Raw genomic sequence first — 19,831 nt, forward strand, 5'->3', positions numbered from 1 at the left:
GCACTTCTGCTTTGGCAAAAAAAAAAAAAGCAACCAGTACCCCTTAACACGATATTCGTGATGTCTCTGGCTCCCAAAATCAATTCAACAAGCAAAAGCGTAGCCTTTAAGGTCCGCATTTAAGATCCAGAGTGTGCCACCTTGTGAGACATGGGTTTGGATACCACTTATCGACAGGATGGCCCAAAATGTTTTGAGACCCACTGTGGCCAAGTCAATGCAGGCATTTAGTTTCAATGTTGCACTGAATAACTGAAGACAGCTTCTAGAAGTCACAAGTTTCACACATAAGCCAGCTTTTCAAAATCCTTTTAAGTAGATTCCCGCAATGACTGACTGAAACAGCCTTGCAACCTGACGGTGCTAGCATCACAGGTTCCGATAGGTTCGGGTTGTTATTTTCAAAATTTACCTACAAGAGTGAAATACAATACTAGTGCTTTCTTTCATTTTTTGCCTTTCATGCACCAGCTCATGCCAAATTTCTCATATAAGTTTATTTTACAACTTCTTTTTTTCCACGAGTGCATGTGTTGATATTTTTCGACTTCCACAGCCTTATAACTATTGCACAGAATATTTGCTATACATACCTACAGGTTTTCTACTCTCTTCTGTAATGCATTTACAACTAGAGGTAAATGACTGATGTAAGGATTGTGTCCTCTGCTACGCTGTATTACATGGAATACACTTTCGGGTGAATTTAAATTCAAGAAACCCACATCAAGTGAACAAAAAGAGTTCTTTTAGCAGCAACTAGCTATAATGGACCACCATTTTGAGACTAATTTGATTTCTCTTGATTGTGTATGGTGTTGGTTTTATGGGTGCTGCAAGTCAAAAGTATCATGAAGTGCGAAGTATGCCCCAAGTGGTTCAAGTAATAGCTAGATGAACCACTTGATAGATACTTTATGCACTTTGTGATACTGGAACTTTCGACTTGCAGCACCCATAAAACTAACACCATACACAATCGATAAAAATAAAATTAGACTTAAAATGGTGGTCTATTATAGCTGGTTATTGCCAAAAGTTGCACCTTTTTTTTTTTGGTCGCCCCCCTGAATACCGGAGCACACGGTAACGACAAATATAGAGCCGAGCTGCATGGTTATAACTGAATTTACGGTGGACAAGAAAGTTGACTCGTAACAGTTAATAATGGGTTCGTGCACATTGTGTTAAGTGGAGTAAACTCACCATGCCTTCGCTGAGAAGGAAAAGAATACGTGTGTACTGTGCTCCCATCATGTGAGCATACTCTGCCCCGATGCTCAAAAAGCTGCAGGCACTTGGATAGTCTCGTTCCATGGCAAACATTTGCTGTGGACAAATCAAGGCAAGAAATGCTTGAAATAAAGTGATTGATCAAAGCTTTAATTTGTACCCTGCCCAGCTTTGCTTCCATTGTGGTGCAATTACATTGCAACAGGCCCTTGCCTTTGACCACTTCCCTTACTTACTGTAATTATGTAAACAGACCTTTGATACCTCTTATGTACACTGGTATTGGTACAATCAAAAAGTCACGCAAAAGGGAAAGAAAAATGTGCTTCGACACGTATTCAGCCATGTATGTCGCACTCATGGCACGCAATCTCTACAAGCAATCAGGGTTCCCCCTTCTAAACAAAGTGAAATATAAAATTTGCACAAGGTCTTGTTTGGTAAAAAAGGCTCACATAATATTTGATGCATGCACATAATGCCATTCACAATTGGATATCCAGTCAACTGAGAAGTCACTAAACAATAAAAAACTGCTTTCACTTATCTGGTGCACCATGATAATTACAGTAATTAAACAACAGCAGCAGATCCTTAGATGTGGGTAGAGTGCTGTGTTCATTGAAGGAAATATGTAGGATACTAGAGCATCCCACATTATTTTAATGGAATGCAAGCCTGGTAAGACTGGCCAAATAAAAAATTGCTTTGCTTAAATCAATACAGCAGATACATAAGCTGCCTAAATGTGAGGCATTCTTATTGAATGACTTGAAATTATTGAGCAGAAGTTAACTGGACCGTACTTTCACTCAGAAACTGGTGCCTCTTGCCAACAACTGCTGCTGTCTTATAGCATCGTCATTTGGAATCGTCCTCACTTGAATCAGTCTTACTGCCCAAGACTACAAATAGTATCATTTTCCCTTATATTGAAACAGAAGGACCACTTGACAATTCTGAATAATGAGTCGTCAAATAAAAAAAGAAAGAACTATTGAACCCGTGCTCAAAACTTCTGATATTTGCACACCCCTAGTTTGTTCACATTTGCTTGCTTTCCCATGACAAAGGTTGAATAGAGAAATTTTACTTTTCTTTAGGTCCTGCTAAATTGCATTTGTGACAGTAAGGGAGATCATGGGTATGCCTCTAAGTTTGTTACTCCTCTTTCATTTCTGGGATGCCTTTTGTTAGCATAGTATTATATCCACTGAGCATAGTTTTTTAATCTGGTGTAAAACTTCAGCCTTGGCTGCCAAGAAGTGCATTTAACAGTGGGGAACAAATAAAGAAAGAAGTATATTTTCTTCTTCATTTCTGAAAGGGCCTGAAGCGACCTCTGACATTCTTTTAGACATTCTTAAATAAACACCTGGATCACACACAGTAAACCGTGACGATTATCTTTTGCGAACATGCCAGTGCTACATGCTGGGGGAGTGCCACAAATTCAAAATACAACCCCATGCTTCTCTCTGGGCTTTTCCTGTCACTTCTTCGCACGTCACGACGTCACCACGACAAAAGCTGATAATTGGTCAGTCAACGAGAGATGATAGCGCCAACGTGACGATAATCGGCTGCCCATTCTGAAACAGATGGGGTCTTGCCCATTGTGTGCCACTAATCCCTTTATGAAGCTTCCATTCAGTTGGTGTCAAGCGGAGGGTGAAAGGGTCAAGTAATGAAGGAGCCTTTCTTTGGGTGTCTTGATGCAACCCGTAGCTTTCACTGCACTGCATGGAGTTGGTGAGGGTATGCGCAAGCAGGAGAGGGCGCATGTGGTGAAGGTAGTGAAAACGAGCAAGAAACTGCAGCAGCCACACAGCCACTCATCAAACACCTGTAACTTTGCTATTACAGCATCATTTAAAAAAATCTTGTTGCCATGTGTTCATTGTAGAAAGATACACAGCTGCCACTATATAACAAATTTTCGAGCTAAGAGTGGTTTAGAGACCCTGGAATGACATCTACAAGTTGTAATTTTCCTGTACTGAATAAAGTTCAGACCGTCTAAACTCTAGAATAAATACTAGCAAGTGTCACAGCGCCCTGAATATTTACTATAGCCCTCATTCCTACAAACCAGTTTCGGTACCCAGTAGGTGCATACATTACGACACACTTGCTAGATCCATTCCTACGATTGCTGTGGCTGCACGATTTGAGTGCAGCCACAAGAAATATGTTTATGACCAATGTCATCCTAACTAGCCTTATTGCTATACAATGTCAGCAAATTTTGCTCTTTGTCATCACGTCATGAAAACGTCAATGGTGCCAGATCCAGCCATCTAAGGTCAACTTTAGTATCAAATGTAAAACATCTTAATGTGTTTCCCAATCTCCTTACTTGCTAAGTGTTATTTTTTTAGGTGCAAGTAGTATGTAGTACAGATTCTAAAACTTCAAAAATATGTGTTAGCACATCCTCTAACACCACTTGCATTGAAACAAATGAACATGCTTTAGAAAAAAACTAAAGTATATATATACTCACAACAATTCTGAAGATGAGACGGCAATGCCAAAGCGTAGAGTGCCGGGAACACTCGATGGCTGTATTCAGGATTTGCTTCGCAAGTGCTGTCTGGTTCTGGTTCAAGCAATGCAGAGAGACGATGTAGCAATAGTTCTTACACGTGAGTCTAAGGTGCTGCCTTAACTGTTTGTAAGGCATCACTTTTTCGTGCTATATCTCTGCACAGGCAGCCACAATGAGTGATGCCGTTTCCATGCCTTACATCATGACTATGCAAGGAAAGATCCCTTTTAGGTGTTCGGCTATGTTGGTATGCCACCATTGTTTGTTACAGAGATGTTTAAGACTTACATCACAACAAGAAATGGACAAAAACAAAATATGATAAAAACAATTACATTTTTAATTGTTAAATAGAAACTAGTATTAACCTTGTGTGTGTGTGGCCTTGGTTTGTCCTCTTAGGTGAGTGAACAGTGCGTCCACGACACAAATTTCTATAAACGAATTTACATAATTTTTAAGTATGAATGTAGCTAAATTGCTCTGCTCTCAGTGTAGCCAAAAATAAATATTTTTCCCAAGACCTTCCTTCACTACTCAAATCTAAACCCAGATAGTTCTGGCAAATTTTATCTCCTGAACGCCATACTAATGACATCTCGTTACACAATAAAGAAAACAACATTCCTATTCCTAACAGTGAGTGCGCTCAAGTTTTCAATAAATTCTTCTCATCCGTATTCACGAAAGAAAGTATTACTAATTTGCCCATTGTTGCAGACCTAGATTACCGATACATGGAACCTATTGACATTACTATTGATGGTATTATTCAGCTTATTAATAACTGGAAAGTTTCGTCTTCAGCAGGTACTGACAATATTAATTCTAAATTACTAAAAAATACAGTCTCAGTATCTAGCAAATTTTTATTCCACATTTTTCATCAATCTTTAATGACAGGTCAGCTACCCCAACATTGGAAAACAGCCAAAGTCATACCCATCTTTAAAGACACTGACAAAGACTTGGCTGAGAACTACCAACCGATATCACTAACGTGCATATGCTGTAAAATGATGGAACATATTATTTCATCTCGTGTTTATCATCTAGAATCGAACAACTTCTTTTTTCATAATCAACATGATTTCAGGAGAGGTTTGTCGTGCGTAGCATAACTGCTTGAATTTATGACAGATTTACACCTTAACATGGACTCAAACCTCCAAACTGACAGCATCTTTCTGCATTTTTCTAAAGCTTTTGACCGCGTAGCCCATTGTCGCCTGTTTTTGAAGTTGTCATCATTAAAACTTGATTCACTAACTCTATCCTGGCTTCGAAATTTTCTTTCTAACAGGCAGCAGTTTACTTTCGCTAACAGCTTTTCCTCGCCCCTTTCATATGTTCCATCCGGTGTATCACAAGGAAGTGTTCTTGGTCCCTTACTCTTTCTGATATACATTAATAATGTACCCAATAACTTATCATCATGCATGCGCATTTTCGCTGACGACTGCATTATCTATCGTTCTATTAACAGTTCCGATGACCACCTGATCCTCCAAAATGATCTTAACCAAATTATTAATTGGTGTGACACCTGGCTATAGACTCTAAATTCATCAAAATGCAAAGTGATGTCCTTCACCCGCAAACGCACTAACTTGCACTATTCCTACTGTATTAAAAATGTCCCATTATCTCAGACCTCATCCTTTAAATACCTAGGCGTAAATCTCTCAACAAACCTCTCCTGGACTTCTCACATTACGACCATCTGTGCCAGTACGTCTCGATCACTGGGTTACCTGCGACGTAACCTTCGGAACTCACCTCCACTTATCCGCAAGCTGGCATTTCAAACATTTATTCGCCCTCGACTTGAGTTCGCAGCTCCAGTCTGGTATCCCCACCAAAATTACTTACTTAACATGCTGGAATCAATCCAAAATAGAGCCGCACATTTCATTTCCCGGAATTATGACTAGCGTTCTAGCATAACTCAAATAAAGATTAACCTTTCACTTCAGCTGCTAAGTAATCGTCGCGACATAGCCCTTTTGTCATTATTTCATAAATACACCCACCACAATATTCCCTGCACCTAGAAACATCATTGCACACATCGCACAGATTACACAATCATCACAGCTTCATGCGCATCTATGGTAAAACAGAAGCATTTAACTCGTCTGCAATTCCATGTGCCATTCGGCTCTGGAACAGCCTCCCTGACAACACAGTTGCGAAAACTGACCGTGAAAAATTCAAGCACTCAGTCAACTCGCTTAACCCTTGTTAACCATTGATATCACACTCACTGTTCTGTGTTATTTTTCCTACCTTTTTCTTGCACTGTAATACGTTTGTTACAAACTTATAGAGTTCCTTTTTATTGTACTTATTGTACTGTACTATATGCAGCTTTATGTAGCTAATATGTTTCTGACTTTTAGGCTGTCCACTTGGCTGGTGTTTTTTTTTAATTTTATTTTTACTAGATTGTATGTACTTGATTCTATGCCCCCCTTACTCAATCCCCATGTAGGGGCCTTGTAAGATATTTTACAAATAAAAAATAAAAACAAATGCAAGGAATAAGGCAACAGATACTTTTTTTGCATGCACAGTAACGTTCTTGTCCACAAGAACATCACACATATAGATATAAAAATGCACCAGATGCGGCCTACGATCAAATAACTAAAATCAGCGGTGTTATTTAAGGCCAAATGTCACGATTACTATAATAGCGAAATGAAATGACTGATTCCGCAACCCTGACATGGACAACATAAAATAAGCACTGGAGTACCACAGTAATATTGAAACTTTTGCTTCGCACGTTTTGCACGCTCTATCTAAATTTGAAAGCGATGAATAATAAAGGCCATCAACGCACTTACTCTTCTTTCATACAGATCGGCCAATGCACTGGCCGCCTGAAACTTCACATCATCCATACCTGCAATCTGCACAAAATGTCAAGGAATGAACGCTTTTTCTTTTTTTCTTGTTCTGCCTGGAGTAGAGAGACAGCTTTGGCAATCGGTTTCAAGGATACATTCTGGGAGAGGTACCACTGCAACAAAATAATGGATAATGTAAGCACAAAATGATCAATGAAAACTAGCTTGAACTAAAATGTTGACAGTTAGACTTAGTTACAAGTATATCATTTAAGATCGTAAAGAGTCTTGACAAAAAAGGCTATCGAAGCTTCCAGTAATAAGATTTAGCATCTAACCTGCTGCTTTACACAACTCCTGAATAAGATGTTCATGTGGCACAGAAACAGACAAACTTTCCGTCCATGGCAAGTGACACTAGTCACTTCGAAGTTTAGTGCGCCGAGTGTGACAGTTAAATAGCTAAATCACCACTACCAGCGCTTGTTCGCCATTGCATAAGTGCAAGATGAAGAATTTGCGTAACTAGCGATGCTTTACAGGCAAAAGAAGAGGAATAATAGAGGAAACATACTGCTTTCTCGAGATGTGACTGAGCAAGATCAGCGTTGTTGGTGTACAGCATGAGGTTTTGACCCAGCTGAAGGTGCGTCAAAGCTTCGATCCTGGGAGCAGGGTTGAGTTGGAACACGGCTAAAAGGCAGCGTATACAGTTTTTCATGCTCGGGGGGCTCATGGTGCGGAACTCTTCGGCCAAACCCAGCAGGGCCAGGTAGGTCGCGTCCCCGCCTGACGCCATTGCAGTAACCGCTGATGCCGATGGCGTGGTGATCGCCGCATTCAATCGAGCACCCTTCCATTGCCTCTTCCGTCGTCAACGCAACAGCTGCTGCTGAAATCTGCGACTCCTTTTACAGGCAGTAGCTCTCAAACTTCACTACATTAATGCTACCAGCATATAACCCAACAGCAAAGGGCTACGCTGTAGGCTGCATAGAACGTTTTTAAGGACGGATACCACGCAGAAAGGCCAGGCGCACTACATTGGTAAGCCGGTGGGCAGCGTCGCCTCGATGGGATTAATTTGGGCGGTTCGAAAGGAGCATGTAAAACAACAGGAACGAGTAGGAGCACAGCTAGATAAATTTAACTGTGGGCATCTGATCTTTTCCAGTCCGTTATTGAACGCTCGCTTCTTCCCAGGCGGCATTGTACCCAACAACGCACTTCGCCGATTCACGCACGAATTTCAACTTTCCGAAGCGCCGGAGCGGTTGCTCCAATTTTTGACTCCTTGATTACCGTTCGCGTGTAGCTCGGTATCATGAATGCCTTTATTGCGCATTCCGCTCTCCATCCGAGTCGAACCCGCGACCTACAGCTCGTGAAGCAATTAAATGCAATGCACTTGCATCCAACAAAAAACACGAATTCTTGTCGTCTTGGTTTCACTGCGACCAAATATGCTGCTGCTTCATGCATTTACTTATTGGCGTTCCATGCCAACTTGCTAATGGCAGGGATGCACATGCGAGTCGGGCGATCGGTTTCAACACATGCAAAAGAATATGTCATAGAATATGTTACGAGAGTTGTAAAAAACAAAATGCATTTCTGAAGTTTTCAATATTCTGCTATTGTTGATGCTAACAGCATCAATGTGCTACATTTAATTATATCTACAGCGCCACCAAGCTTCGTCATTACTGAATTGAATTCTGGGATTTTATGTGCCAAAACCACAATTTGATTGAGGCACACCATAGTGGGGACACGAAATTAATTTTACCACCACGAGATCTTTAACGTGCCCCCAATGCACAGGGCACTGGTGCTTTCACATTTCGCCCCCACTGAAATGCGGCATTATTCCCAATAATGGAGACTCATATCTGTGGCTTCTTTCAACAGCACACAGAAAACAAGCATCAAGTACTCATTTTATTCAAAAATACAATTGAAGTCAACAACTGTTTCCTGTGACTCAGCACCAACATATAAGTATCTTGATTGCATAAAAACTTGCCCCATCTCGGAACAGCACAGGAGCATTTTGTACAACCTTTGCACAGACATTAAAAAATTTGTGACACAAGTTCCTGACAGCTGCTCTTCAAGACTGTAAAGTCTGCACATAAAACAAGTGAGAAATACTAGAACAGTTGTAACAAACATCCATGTTGATGGGTGACAAAGAAATAATTCTGAAGAGCACCACTCGCACACAGGCACACCTTGATCTCTGCACAGGCAGGCTTTTTGATCGTCCAAGACGATGTGGGGATAAAATAAAACACAAAACACAGGTGGTTGAAGACGACACCACTACGAATGCCAGTGCTTGCAACAACGCACCTGTAACACCAGCATTGTTTCACAAACTCTTGGTTATCACAGCCAACGGTATATATACATATAACAAGGAACAGTTCCTATAGCACATGGCAAACCAACAGTGCCAAAGCAATACTTTTTGCCACATGCACACTGGCAGAGGCAACATAAACAACTTGTCAAAGCCACCAGAAATTTCTGTACTTATTGGCTTGATGACAATGCATTATGTGGATACTTGCAAATGACAAGTCAAAAGCAAGCTAACCAAAAGTGCATAAAAAAATATGAACTTTTCAGCATTATTTAACACACAAGACATCTAAATGAGACAAAACACTGCAGCATCTCATTATGACATAGTATATGAAGCAATGCATTTGTTCTCAAGCAGTGCAGTCATGACTGGTTGCACAATGACTTAATGCACTAACTTTGTGCAGAATGACTTGGTAGGACAGGGTGCCACTTAAAATACTTGGAATGATAAGCACACGAAACACACCAAGATTGAGCAATGGCTTCTCCATATGTTCACAGCACTGTTTCCCAAGATTTGTGAAATCAACAGTCAAGACCACATGTTAACATGCATTCAGGATGTGAAAAGCTGAAAAAAATGCCATCAAGAAAATTTCACTGACAGTCAGCTCACAAAGAACACAAGAATCATATCCTATGAAAGATTGAAGGTCAATGTGTCATGAGAGGTGGAATGACCAAAGAATAGGCAAATTTATAATGTGTTTACATTTTTTGACATATACTTGAAATATACACAATAGCCAAACACAGTACAGTAGTATACTGCTCTCAGCTAAATCATATACAAAAATGTGAAAGTACATAACATGGAAGACGGAAAATCTCAAGGCCTTGCTACACGAGTGCAGCCACAGTACTGCTCACCGGAAAGTTGCAAAGGCCACAATGACACTACACAAGAAAAAAATTAAGCGTTCCAGCCTTAACTGTACATGCTATGCATGCGACGCAGGGGACACAAAGTGAGCCAGTTTAGTTTTTCTTGAATGATCTTTAAATCTGTCCTCATTCCTGAATTATATTTCATCCAACACTGAGAGCCTTCTAGAAGCCATAACACAAAGAGTAACACAAAGGAACTGAAAGGCTCCTTGCAATAACTGCTGAGGAAAAGTAAGGAGGCAGCTTGTTTTTGACGTATTTGTTAGACAAGTAATCTCAACAAAATTACAAGCATTAAATGCCACAGTGATGACATGCATGCTGTGAAATAGACCATGAAAGTAACTGTATATAGTTGGTTGCATGTCTCTAAATATACATACCAGTTTGCCTAATTTGCAGTTAGAGCTGTTAAAGGGCCCCTCATCAAGAGTGATGTACTTCTGCTTCGTCTGCTTGTTCCCACGGTCGTGCGGTCACGTGCGTAGGTACTGAAACTATGCCATTTTCTACCGTGCTCCGGCGCGTGATCATGCTCTGCGATCCGCTTGTTCTGCCTCGGTATTCGTGTAGCACTGAATTATACCATTAGTCATGTTTCCTTGTGCACAGCGTGCAAAATCGTGCACTGCACGAACGAGACAACAGCTTGTGCATGACGCCGTCAGCGGAAATGCGTAGCGCCAGAAAAAAAGAAAAGCGAGGAGAAAGAAAAAAGTGAAGGCGGGGCCCGTGACGTATGCGCCTCGAGGTTCGACATGGGAGAACGCAGGGAAGGAATTTCGCTTGCGAAGGCTAGACGGGCGAGTGGAGAGGGAGTCTCGCTATGCAGTGGAGCTTGCCTGCTGAAATGGGTTCACAGCACTGAAATATTTCTATCTCTGCTATTAATGAGCTGACTTGAAAAATTTTTGTGGCAGTACAAACATCACAATTATTCAAAAGCAGTTACTCAGCACAATGTTGATGTAAAAGAAGACAGTGGTACAAGCAAAACCTAGAAATTGTAATCTCTGTTTCCAATTAAAGAGATGAACTTGTGCATCCTTGTGAGCAATAGTACTAGCTGGAAGTTTGTGCTACTCTCACCTAACACACACCAATGGTATAATCAATAATTTGCAGTTAACCAGGGCCTTAGGGCCTCAGTTGTTGAAAATGCCTGCTGAGCAAGCACTATGCAAAATTATGTAAAAATAAGGCACTTGAGAAGTGACAGTTCTCAACACAGGTGCACCCCTGCAGCTGTCCATCACAACAAACAATGCACAAGTGCAAGCTGGATGTCTAGTAACAGTATATTGCACTTTATGCTTTACATATAAATGCTAAAAAGGTTTCGAGTCACTTTCACATAGAGGGCTGGAGCTGCCCCTTTACCTGAAAGGCTTCATGATGGTTGTCCAACCCTTTGTATCTAATCCTATCCTACACAATCCTGAATATCCCAGCATCTGAACCTTGTCAAAAGTCACAAATGTGAAGTACAATTACTTCTGCTGACCTGGAATCCCTCTTATACCGCCTAAAATGCCCGCCCCACACAAGAAACAAACAAACCTTCAATACAGAAATGGTGAGAGGGAAGGAGGGGGGGGGGACAAGCCATATCAAACAACACTTGGAATACAACTTCATTCAATACAGATTGAGCATGCGTCTTCGAGAAAAATACACAGCAACATAAAGTCCAACATCTGTTGAGCTAACATAAACTAGCTATAAAGGTTAAAACTAAAACAGGCTACAAATGCTTCACTGTGTGCTTAATGCTGTTTCCCCCAATTTGAGGCAAGGATGGTCGTCTTAACTACCATCAGTGTCTGCCCGCTATGTACTTTCACTCTGCTATTGCAGCATTAACGTCATCAGTATCCTTAATTTCTCAAGCACTTCTCTGTAACATGTGCTCCAATACACCAAGGGTAAAGTTCCGTTGCTGCAGCTTGCACCAATTTTCACCCTTTTACCCATGTTGTGCTGCCATTCCCCTGAGCTCGCTGAAAGATGAGTTTCTCAGAGAAAAGTATGGCGACACTGACTCGTAAATTGCACTGAAACTTGACTACCTCAAAGGAGGTTGTGGGATGTGATTTCTTGCAAAACTGTACCCTGGTTGAGCCAGATTCAAAGCTGCATAGTCTCTTTTCAATCATGCCGCTCAAGTTAGCCCAAGAACGACACCTAGCTATCTCGCTGGTTGAAGCATAATGGAATGCACTTTCTCTTGAGCCACGTTCGGGCTGCCAATACCGGCAATCTCTTGAGCACCAAGACAGGCAGCACAGCAAGACTGCCATCGTCAGCTGGTGCGTAATGCCACACTTCGACCTTGGCCTCAGGTTATGGATCACCAGGCTTTTAGCACTTGTCTGACCGTGAAAAGTAGGTGACCTTCTCAAGCGGTGCAGTGACGCTGATCCACTTGCCACCACGGTGCAACTTTTGGTCCTCGCACCACCAGCCTTGAGGCAGGTAGACATATGCTGAATTTCGTCCTGGTTCCAACACAGGAGCTACAATGAGGTTGTTGCCCAGTGCAAACTGGTGGCCCGCCCCATATGTGTTGTGGTCTCGGGGGTCGAGCCACCACAAAGGTCTCACTAGAGGTGCTTCCTCCTCCAAGGCCTCCTTCATGGCTGGCTCCACTCGCGTCTTGCGAAATTGTGTGAGCACCCGTGATACCTGCACACAAATGTAAGCATGCTCTCAGAATGCAGGAGTTTTTGGTTCTGTTTGCACCATTAACCCTCTAACCAGTACTTCAAGAATGTTGTACACTTAATAGCCTTTATGATAGAGGTGTGCAAACGCCAAATATGGTAGACTTCCATTAATTCGACTCCAGTTAATTCAATTTTTCGCTTAATTCAATCGTGACAAAAGGCCCCTTCAGGCACCCATACATATATATGGGCCCAAACTTTCGTTATTTCTATCTCAAAATTGGTGTTCGCCGGATAATTCGAAGTTAGCTCATCAGCACTGCACAATACAGCCGTGTTATGCAGTGAAGCATGCCAAGAATTGGAAGGGGCCACAGTCACGGGACATGGTGCACATTCCTTAATTATAAACACTTGCATGTGCCATCTCTGGTCACAGTACGAGCTGCTACACACTAAATAAGCATACTGGCCGCCGTTCAGAGCTGTTTCCGACTTTTTTGTGGCGATTTCGGCCCTCGCTTCACGCACCATGCGTATCTCGTTTATGAGACTTAACATGACCTAGTACACATTCCTTAATTATACGAGCACACATGCACTGTGCACCGAGAAGCAGAGAAAAACCATCTGTGATTTGGGAAAGCTAGCGAAAAGGAAAGCAACGAAGATGAAAAACTCCGAAAAGTCCTGCAGTCATTTAGGGTGAACAAAAGAATGGGGATTTATCCAAGTGAAGCAAAGGCATGTCTCACGTCTTTTAAGGCGAAAGCCTTAAGTGGCTTGTTGCAATGGCTCATACCCAAAAAAAGCATAGTCTAGTCCAGTGATGAGAGAGAGAGAGAGAGTAAACTTTAATGAACACCAGCAGTTCTGTCGGCTGGGTCTAGGCCTCCCACGATGGGACGTCGAGGTCTTGCCTCTTCGCCGCTTAGAGAGAAAAAACTTTTATTGTCAAGATTGAGTGGAGTTTTCTTTCCCAGTGGTGTGGGCTAGCGGGGCACCTGCTACGCCGCGACGCTATCAGCCCATTCCGCCAACCGTATCTGGCCTTGCTGGTTGGAAGTTTTCGTCTTCATCTCCCACTCTTCGTGTGAAGGAGCTCGCCTAAAGAGTTCTCTCGGGGGAGGGTTCTTTTGGCATCCCCACAAGATGTGATCTTGGTCCACTAAGGGGCAGTTACAATGTTTGCAGTTTGGTGGATATTTACCACCGGTCATTGCAGCTAGCCTTTTTGGACTAAGTACAGATCTAATCTGTACTTTCCTGAGGTTAGTGGCCTGTATTCTTGTCAGTGTCTCGTGCGGGGATGGATATATTCGCCCGGATTTGCGATTAAAGAAATATCAAGAATGGCTAATACCCCCATAAGTAAGCAAAGATGCAATGGCTGAATATGAAGAAACGAAAGAAGAATGAACGAAGGAAAGAAAGAAAGAAGGAAGAAAGTAAGAACAAAAGAAGAAAAGAAAGAAAGAACAATGGAAAGAAAGACAAAGACAGAATGGAATAACCTTTAGTTAACGCATTAGGTGCTCACATGTGTTGTTGAGGAGGTCGGCCTCGGTCTACAGCGCCATACGTTTACTTTACACTGTGGCTCGTTATGTCTTGCAAGATGTCTGACCACTCCGATCGTATAACTTAATGAATTACCACGTGTGCAGCAGGCTTTCGGCTTTATGTGCTACAGGAGTGCAACATGCTGCCGAATTTTTTCCGCCTTTTGTTAACTCAACCTGCCATATGATTCCACCAGTTACGTCAGTCCTGTCAGGGTCAAATTGACAGAAGTCTACTGTAGTAGATTTCAAATCTAATATTGAATCCAATCAAGAAAAAGGTGCTGAATGTCAAATCAAATATCGAATATCAAGAAATTTAACACAAAAGCTTTATGCTTTCAAGTCTTCTGAAAACATAACATGGTGCTGCACACGCTCAGGAGCCTACTCCTGTTACATAACAAGAATGTTGCTAGCTATCAGCAACTTAGGTATCTAGGAATGAAGATGTAGATTATGGTGTACTCTTATTATTGACAACACCAAATTAGTATGCCAGCACTACACCTCGGTTCGTATATGAAAGTTTAGAAACTATATTTTTACCGATAGAATGTCTGTTGAATAAATTCAACAGCTTTTTTCCCCCTCTGAAGCTGAAGAAATAGTAAAGTTGTCCTGAATACCAAGTTGGTTTTGAGTTTGATAGTAGGCCACACTGTGATTAATCGTAATCTTCTATTGCTTGGAAAGTGTTGCTTTCCAGTTTTCTTCCAGGAAACAAAAGGGTTTTTCCATTTTTATGGCAGGTAGTTTCTGTAGATTACTGTCAGTTTGTTGAGGCCGATCTGTGTGACAGACAAAAGCAGGAGGACCGCGCATCACGCGACTTGGCGTTACTCCGCAAAGTTGTCAACACAGCATGGGTCAACCACATTCGGTGCCTATGGTAAAGAGCGGGTGCATTTTCCCTGTCAGGTTCCATGTCATTTGCTGTCTGTAATAGGTTCCCAAATCAGGAGGCCCACGCAAGTTCGTGCAATGTGAGTGTAGTGCCCAAGACAGATGCTCACGGCCTCACATAAAAAGGCTTATTCGTTGCTTGTTGCAACAAAACTCGCCTCCACTGCTTCAGACAATCGGAGTGTATTTCTAAGAAATAGTCACCATGAGGAATCGGAAGCAGAACATGCACCACCTTCAACCTTTTGAATGTATCCCAGCCTTCAGGCTGACAATGGTTCAAATTTTGCATGCACAACTTGTTTTAGGAGGTTCACTTAGGACCATCGTTTCTACTGGGACAGAAAGCAGAAGCTAGCCAATTCTGACCTTAGTGAGCTCAAAGTCATCGTTGTAGTCACTGGGAAGCACAGAAAACTGCAGCACGGGCAGAAACACAGCCAACTGCCACCACCGAAAGTAGAGCTCCCTCTCGGGCTTGGTCCCAGGGGCCACCAAGTCTCCACCCACACAGCCGGGACTGACTACACGGTGGCCCAGAAGGCCCAAGGTCAAAACCTGGGAAACAAGCACATCGAGAATGAGGATTTTGTCATAAGTGCGCTCACCTTTTTAGGAAGAGCTGCCATGAAATAGCACAGCAGTGCATGTTGGACTATTTTGAATGTGCACTCAAAGGCAAAAGAACACAATGCACACATTCTATAGATGCTTGCACTGCCCTAAGAGTATGCGCTCTGACCTCGCACAAGAAACGAATGAACACTCTACACAAAGGGCAAGATAACTTCGCAAGGTTGCATTACAGTGACTTTCAGCCACACGAACCATGTGGGCCACACAAGATGAATAATTTTAAAAAATGGATACAGTGACTTTAGGCACACGACATCAGGCATGTCACATGTCATATTCGCAACCAAGAAATAGTGCATCACATATGAAAGATGCAGGTGGGTGTGACTAAATTCAATGTAATTAAATCTCATAATCTTCTGTCCCGAAATATTATGTACTTATTACATTTCATGTATCGTAGGTCTGAACCCATCTACCAGTGAATGAGCGGACTAGCATGCTTCCATCACCAAAACATAGTATGCTGCACACAGGAAGCACAGAGGTGCACAAATAACACATAATTTGAAGTAACGTCACACCAACAAGTTTCCGTTCTAATATATGAAGCAGTTATTCCATATAAAGTGTCACAGATAAAGAAACGAAAAGCAAATGCTATGCAGAACACAGAGAGCGAAAGTTCTATAACTGTACTATACTTGCATAGCTTCTGCAGCATTGTTTGCTAAGTATGAAATCAAGTACAGCAGATGTGATGTGCGAGTACTTTTACAACAGTGTATGGCACATGCAGCTAATGAGACAAGCTGCACTTGCCTTGGGCAGGATGCCCTGCAGTGCAGCCCAAGTGGATGGCTGGGGTGCCAGGGTGACAAATCCTGCACCACCTGGTGTGCCGAGGACAGGGCTGCTGCGGGAAGCAACTTCAAGGTAGCGCCCAAGGAATGCCGATGCCCATCGTCCTTGGCCGTAGGGCAGTGCTCGTGCTTGGCCACCGCGAAACACAAAGCCGTCCACTCCAAGCTACAAGTGCAGGCACAAAACAACACAAACAAAAGTGGGCTCCAGAATGCACCCCAGAGAAATAGGTCATGTTCTTTGGTATTGGCCACGAGTATTGTTTCAGTAATGGCCCCATCAGCATGCCCTAAACCACAGCACTTCCTCAAAAACAAACAGAAAGTCGGAAATAGAAGCGTGAAACAGTAAGGTAAAGTGCAGAAGTGGTGATAAGTACCCCAAGATAGACTATATATTTGAAAGGCATCTTTACCAAAAAGCAACAAAGAAAGCATCAATTTGAAGACAGAATATTAAAACTAAGAATTACGATACTGCAGTTGTCAAAGATGTTGACAACTGGTTTAAGGTATAATGTGGTAGATCCTCTGTTGCACTTTATAGGGAAGAATAAAGATAAAGCAAGGAGAGAGAAAAGGTAGAGAGGTCAATCAGACAAGCATCCAGTTTGCTTCCCTACACCGACGATAAATAAAGGGGGAATAGAATGAGGGAGGAAATGAGCACAGCTCCCAGACAGGAGGACACGCAGCAGGACTACAGTCACTGAAGCCCGTGCTATTAAAAAACTGCAGTAGAGCACGAATAGCTTTCTGCCCCATCGATAGATGTGGCCAGAGTCCAAGAATTTTTGATTCGGAAAATGTTCAAGAGTCCAGACAGCTTAGCGCGGTCTGTAAAAAGATGTGCTAGACATCACACTGAGGGCAAGAGCACAGAAGGTGTTCAATAAGCTCTTCAGGCACACAGGTGCCACACTTTAGTGTATCAGCCATTACAAGACATAAAGAATAAGGAAATGCATGAATATCTACACACTTAAATTTCAGCACTGACTCAGAAGCCAATCAAGGACAAAGTCGATATCGTGCTTTCACCTGTATTTAAACAACTCATGGAAACAGTCCAAGGTATTATTATTATTATTATTATTATTATTATTATTATTACTATTATATACAAAGGCACCGTACCTGTTCCTGGGCACTATAATTAACATTTTATTGATTGACTGACTGATTAACTGATCGTAAAGAGAGCCAAGTGTTGTTACAGCGATGAGGCCTGTGGGGAGCACACGCGCCCATCTTCCCCCGCCCCGTCGCCTCGTGAGCCGGCATAGACAGGGGAGAGGCGCACTATGCCCTCTCCTGATTCTCCCTTGCTCTCGCGACGCGCACACACCCTTCCTCCCCGACTCGCGGGCAGGTAGCTGATGGGCTAGGAGGTCATTCCCCTCGCCCAGGTAAAAACGTACAAAACAGTGCGACCGGGGGAGACTCTCGCTCTCTGACACCGGCCCCTAACCACTGGAGTACCAGCCGCAACCCGTGAGTGACCACGTTTGCCTGACTATCCCGGGCAACGAGGCCAGCCTATTTATTACTATTACAGAGAGGACGTCCCTCTGCCAGCGTTCTTTATTGCTGGTAGCAATAAACGTTCTTACAGTTGACGCCGCTGGTTGCCTTATTCGTTCAAACCCGACGTAGGCGCGATTCCCGCGCTACGGGTTGGGGAGTAACACAAGCGACTGCGTGGGGCTAGATCCGGAGCTCGCCTTCAGCCCTAGCCGCACGCAGAGTGGAACCCCCACAGGCCATGCAGTTCTATCCATAACTGCTGCTACCTTGCTAACTAAAACAGGATTTGCATCATTCGGATTCAACATTGCATTGAATCTCAGTGACTTTTTAGAAAGAAGGCTAGCAGAAATTCTGTGCTGTGCAAATAACACACGCACAAAAGAAAACAGAGAACCCAACTAGAAAAAGTACAAACCACAGCAATAGCAACACAGCAAGCCAAAACCAAAAGTCAAGGATGGTGATGCAGGCTTGCTGGTGCACCATCTTGGACTACTAGGGCAATACAAACAAGACAGGGACGTCAGAACAGCCTCTTAGCTGCATGTCTCTGTGTTCGTGTCCTTTTCTCGCGTCATCTCATTAGCACTACACTAGTATTCTAAATCCAGAATGCTTTTAACTTTAACACTTGCAGTGCAAGTGGCAATTGGTCTTTTGGAGCAGCTTTGGGAACAGGAAATACTGCAGTTTGAAGCACGAATCTATGCTTTTTCAGCAGAACATATTGCTGTTTGGAGCAAGAAAACTATGTTTAAGAGAAGTAACTTACTGCTCTGGTGCAAAGAGGAAGCCCTGCATGCAGTTAAAAAAGAAAGAACTCTGTATAAGTTGGTACTTTCTCAAAAACTGCATTCGTTATTTATTAAACTAAGATGCAAGTCTTTTTCTGGAACTTGCCGTTATATTTTTTTATTATATATAAGAAGATGACAATAAATGCTGATTTAACCTTAATTCAAGGTTAATTCTGCATTTTAATAAAAAGTTAATTCCCCCACACTGTCTTTGGCTTCGCTATCCATTTCATCTGTCACAGCGTATCATTAGCTAAACTCATGTTCACATGTTGAATACATATAGCCACCCAATTCTTTTAATAATATGGGTTGAACATTGTGTCTTCACACATTAATAATTATACACAATGATAAGGTCGTGAACTTAAAGTGCATGCTAGTAGTCACAAAACATGGTCTGCTAGACTGTTCTACTGAGAGTGACACGCCTGGCATGCTGCAAGGCGCTGACACACATTCTGGTTGGTGCTCGCGCAATATTACTAAAGAAATGGGAGGCTGCACTATATCGACACTACAGTTAAATTGAAATTACTAGCTGAGAGAGTTCGTGGCTAATCAGAAGCAATCTCAGAAGCAATCAGAAACAAAAACGAGGATGCTTCTTTTGTTGTTGTTGTCCTTGCAGGCATAGATGGAATAGCATCTGTGTTTCAATTTTCAATTCCAGAAGCACAATCTACCAGTCATCCTTGTTTCTCCTATTTTTAGTGCTCCTTTAATGACAGATAAGTTCTCTAGCAATGTTAAAAAAATTTAAACAGGGCCAGTCATTTCTTTTCAGAGTCATTTAAAGGGTTTTTCATATGTTGTGTGGCTTGTACGTCTGTCTACTTTCTTGACTCACTTATGTGACATTTTTACCATGTCCAGACTGCCCAGTTGTAATAAAATGCACTGTACACACTTCTCAAAACCACTAATTGATGGCGAAAAAGGCCCCTTGAGTAGCTGTGCTCGCAGAATTGTGCGTCACCAAAATTACATAAAATAATTATTTCTAAACTAAAACGCTAATCAAAAGTGTG

General features: G+C 42.3%; 2 protein-coding genes across 3 annotated transcripts in view; both read right to left on the bottom strand.

Moving 5' to 3' along the window:
* Positions 1-7,462, bottom strand: part of Mau2 (Mau2 sister chromatid cohesion factor) — a 46,937-nt gene extending 39,475 nt beyond the window's left edge. Inside the window, exons 1-5 of the mRNA XM_050189156.3 lie at positions 7,214-7,462; positions 6,795-6,812; positions 6,637-6,702; positions 3,740-3,835; positions 1,207-1,329 (exon numbers count right to left, since the gene is read on the bottom strand). Of these exons, the coding sequence (XP_050045113.1) occupies positions 1,207-1,329; positions 3,740-3,835; positions 6,637-6,702; positions 6,795-6,812; positions 7,214-7,438 (528 nt within the window). The 5' untranslated portion in view covers positions 7,439-7,462. The remainder of the gene's footprint in view (positions 1-1,206; positions 1,330-3,739; positions 3,836-6,636; positions 6,703-6,794; positions 6,813-7,213) is intronic.
* A 1,105-nt stretch (positions 7,463-8,567) lies between these two features.
* The window catches only part of LOC126542214 (myogenesis-regulating glycosidase-like), a 29,141-nt gene continuing 17,877 nt past the window's right edge, over positions 8,568-19,831 (bottom strand). For both annotated transcript variants that reach the window (XM_055077071.2, XM_050189173.3), the window contains exons 6-8: positions 16,433-16,639; positions 15,404-15,592; positions 8,568-12,585 (exon numbers count right to left, since the gene is read on the bottom strand). In XM_055077071.2, coding sequence (XP_054933046.1) covers positions 12,262-12,585; positions 15,404-15,592; positions 16,433-16,639 — 720 coding nt within the window. In that variant the 3' untranslated portion in view covers positions 8,568-12,261. The remainder of the gene's footprint in view (positions 12,586-15,403; positions 15,593-16,432; positions 16,640-19,831) is intronic.

The sequence above is a fragment of the Dermacentor andersoni genome, chromosome 2 (genome assembly GCF_023375885.2).
Source record: "Dermacentor andersoni chromosome 2, qqDerAnde1_hic_scaffold, whole genome shotgun sequence".
Classification (NCBI taxonomy): Eukaryota; Metazoa; Arthropoda; class Arachnida; order Ixodida; family Ixodidae; genus Dermacentor; species Dermacentor andersoni.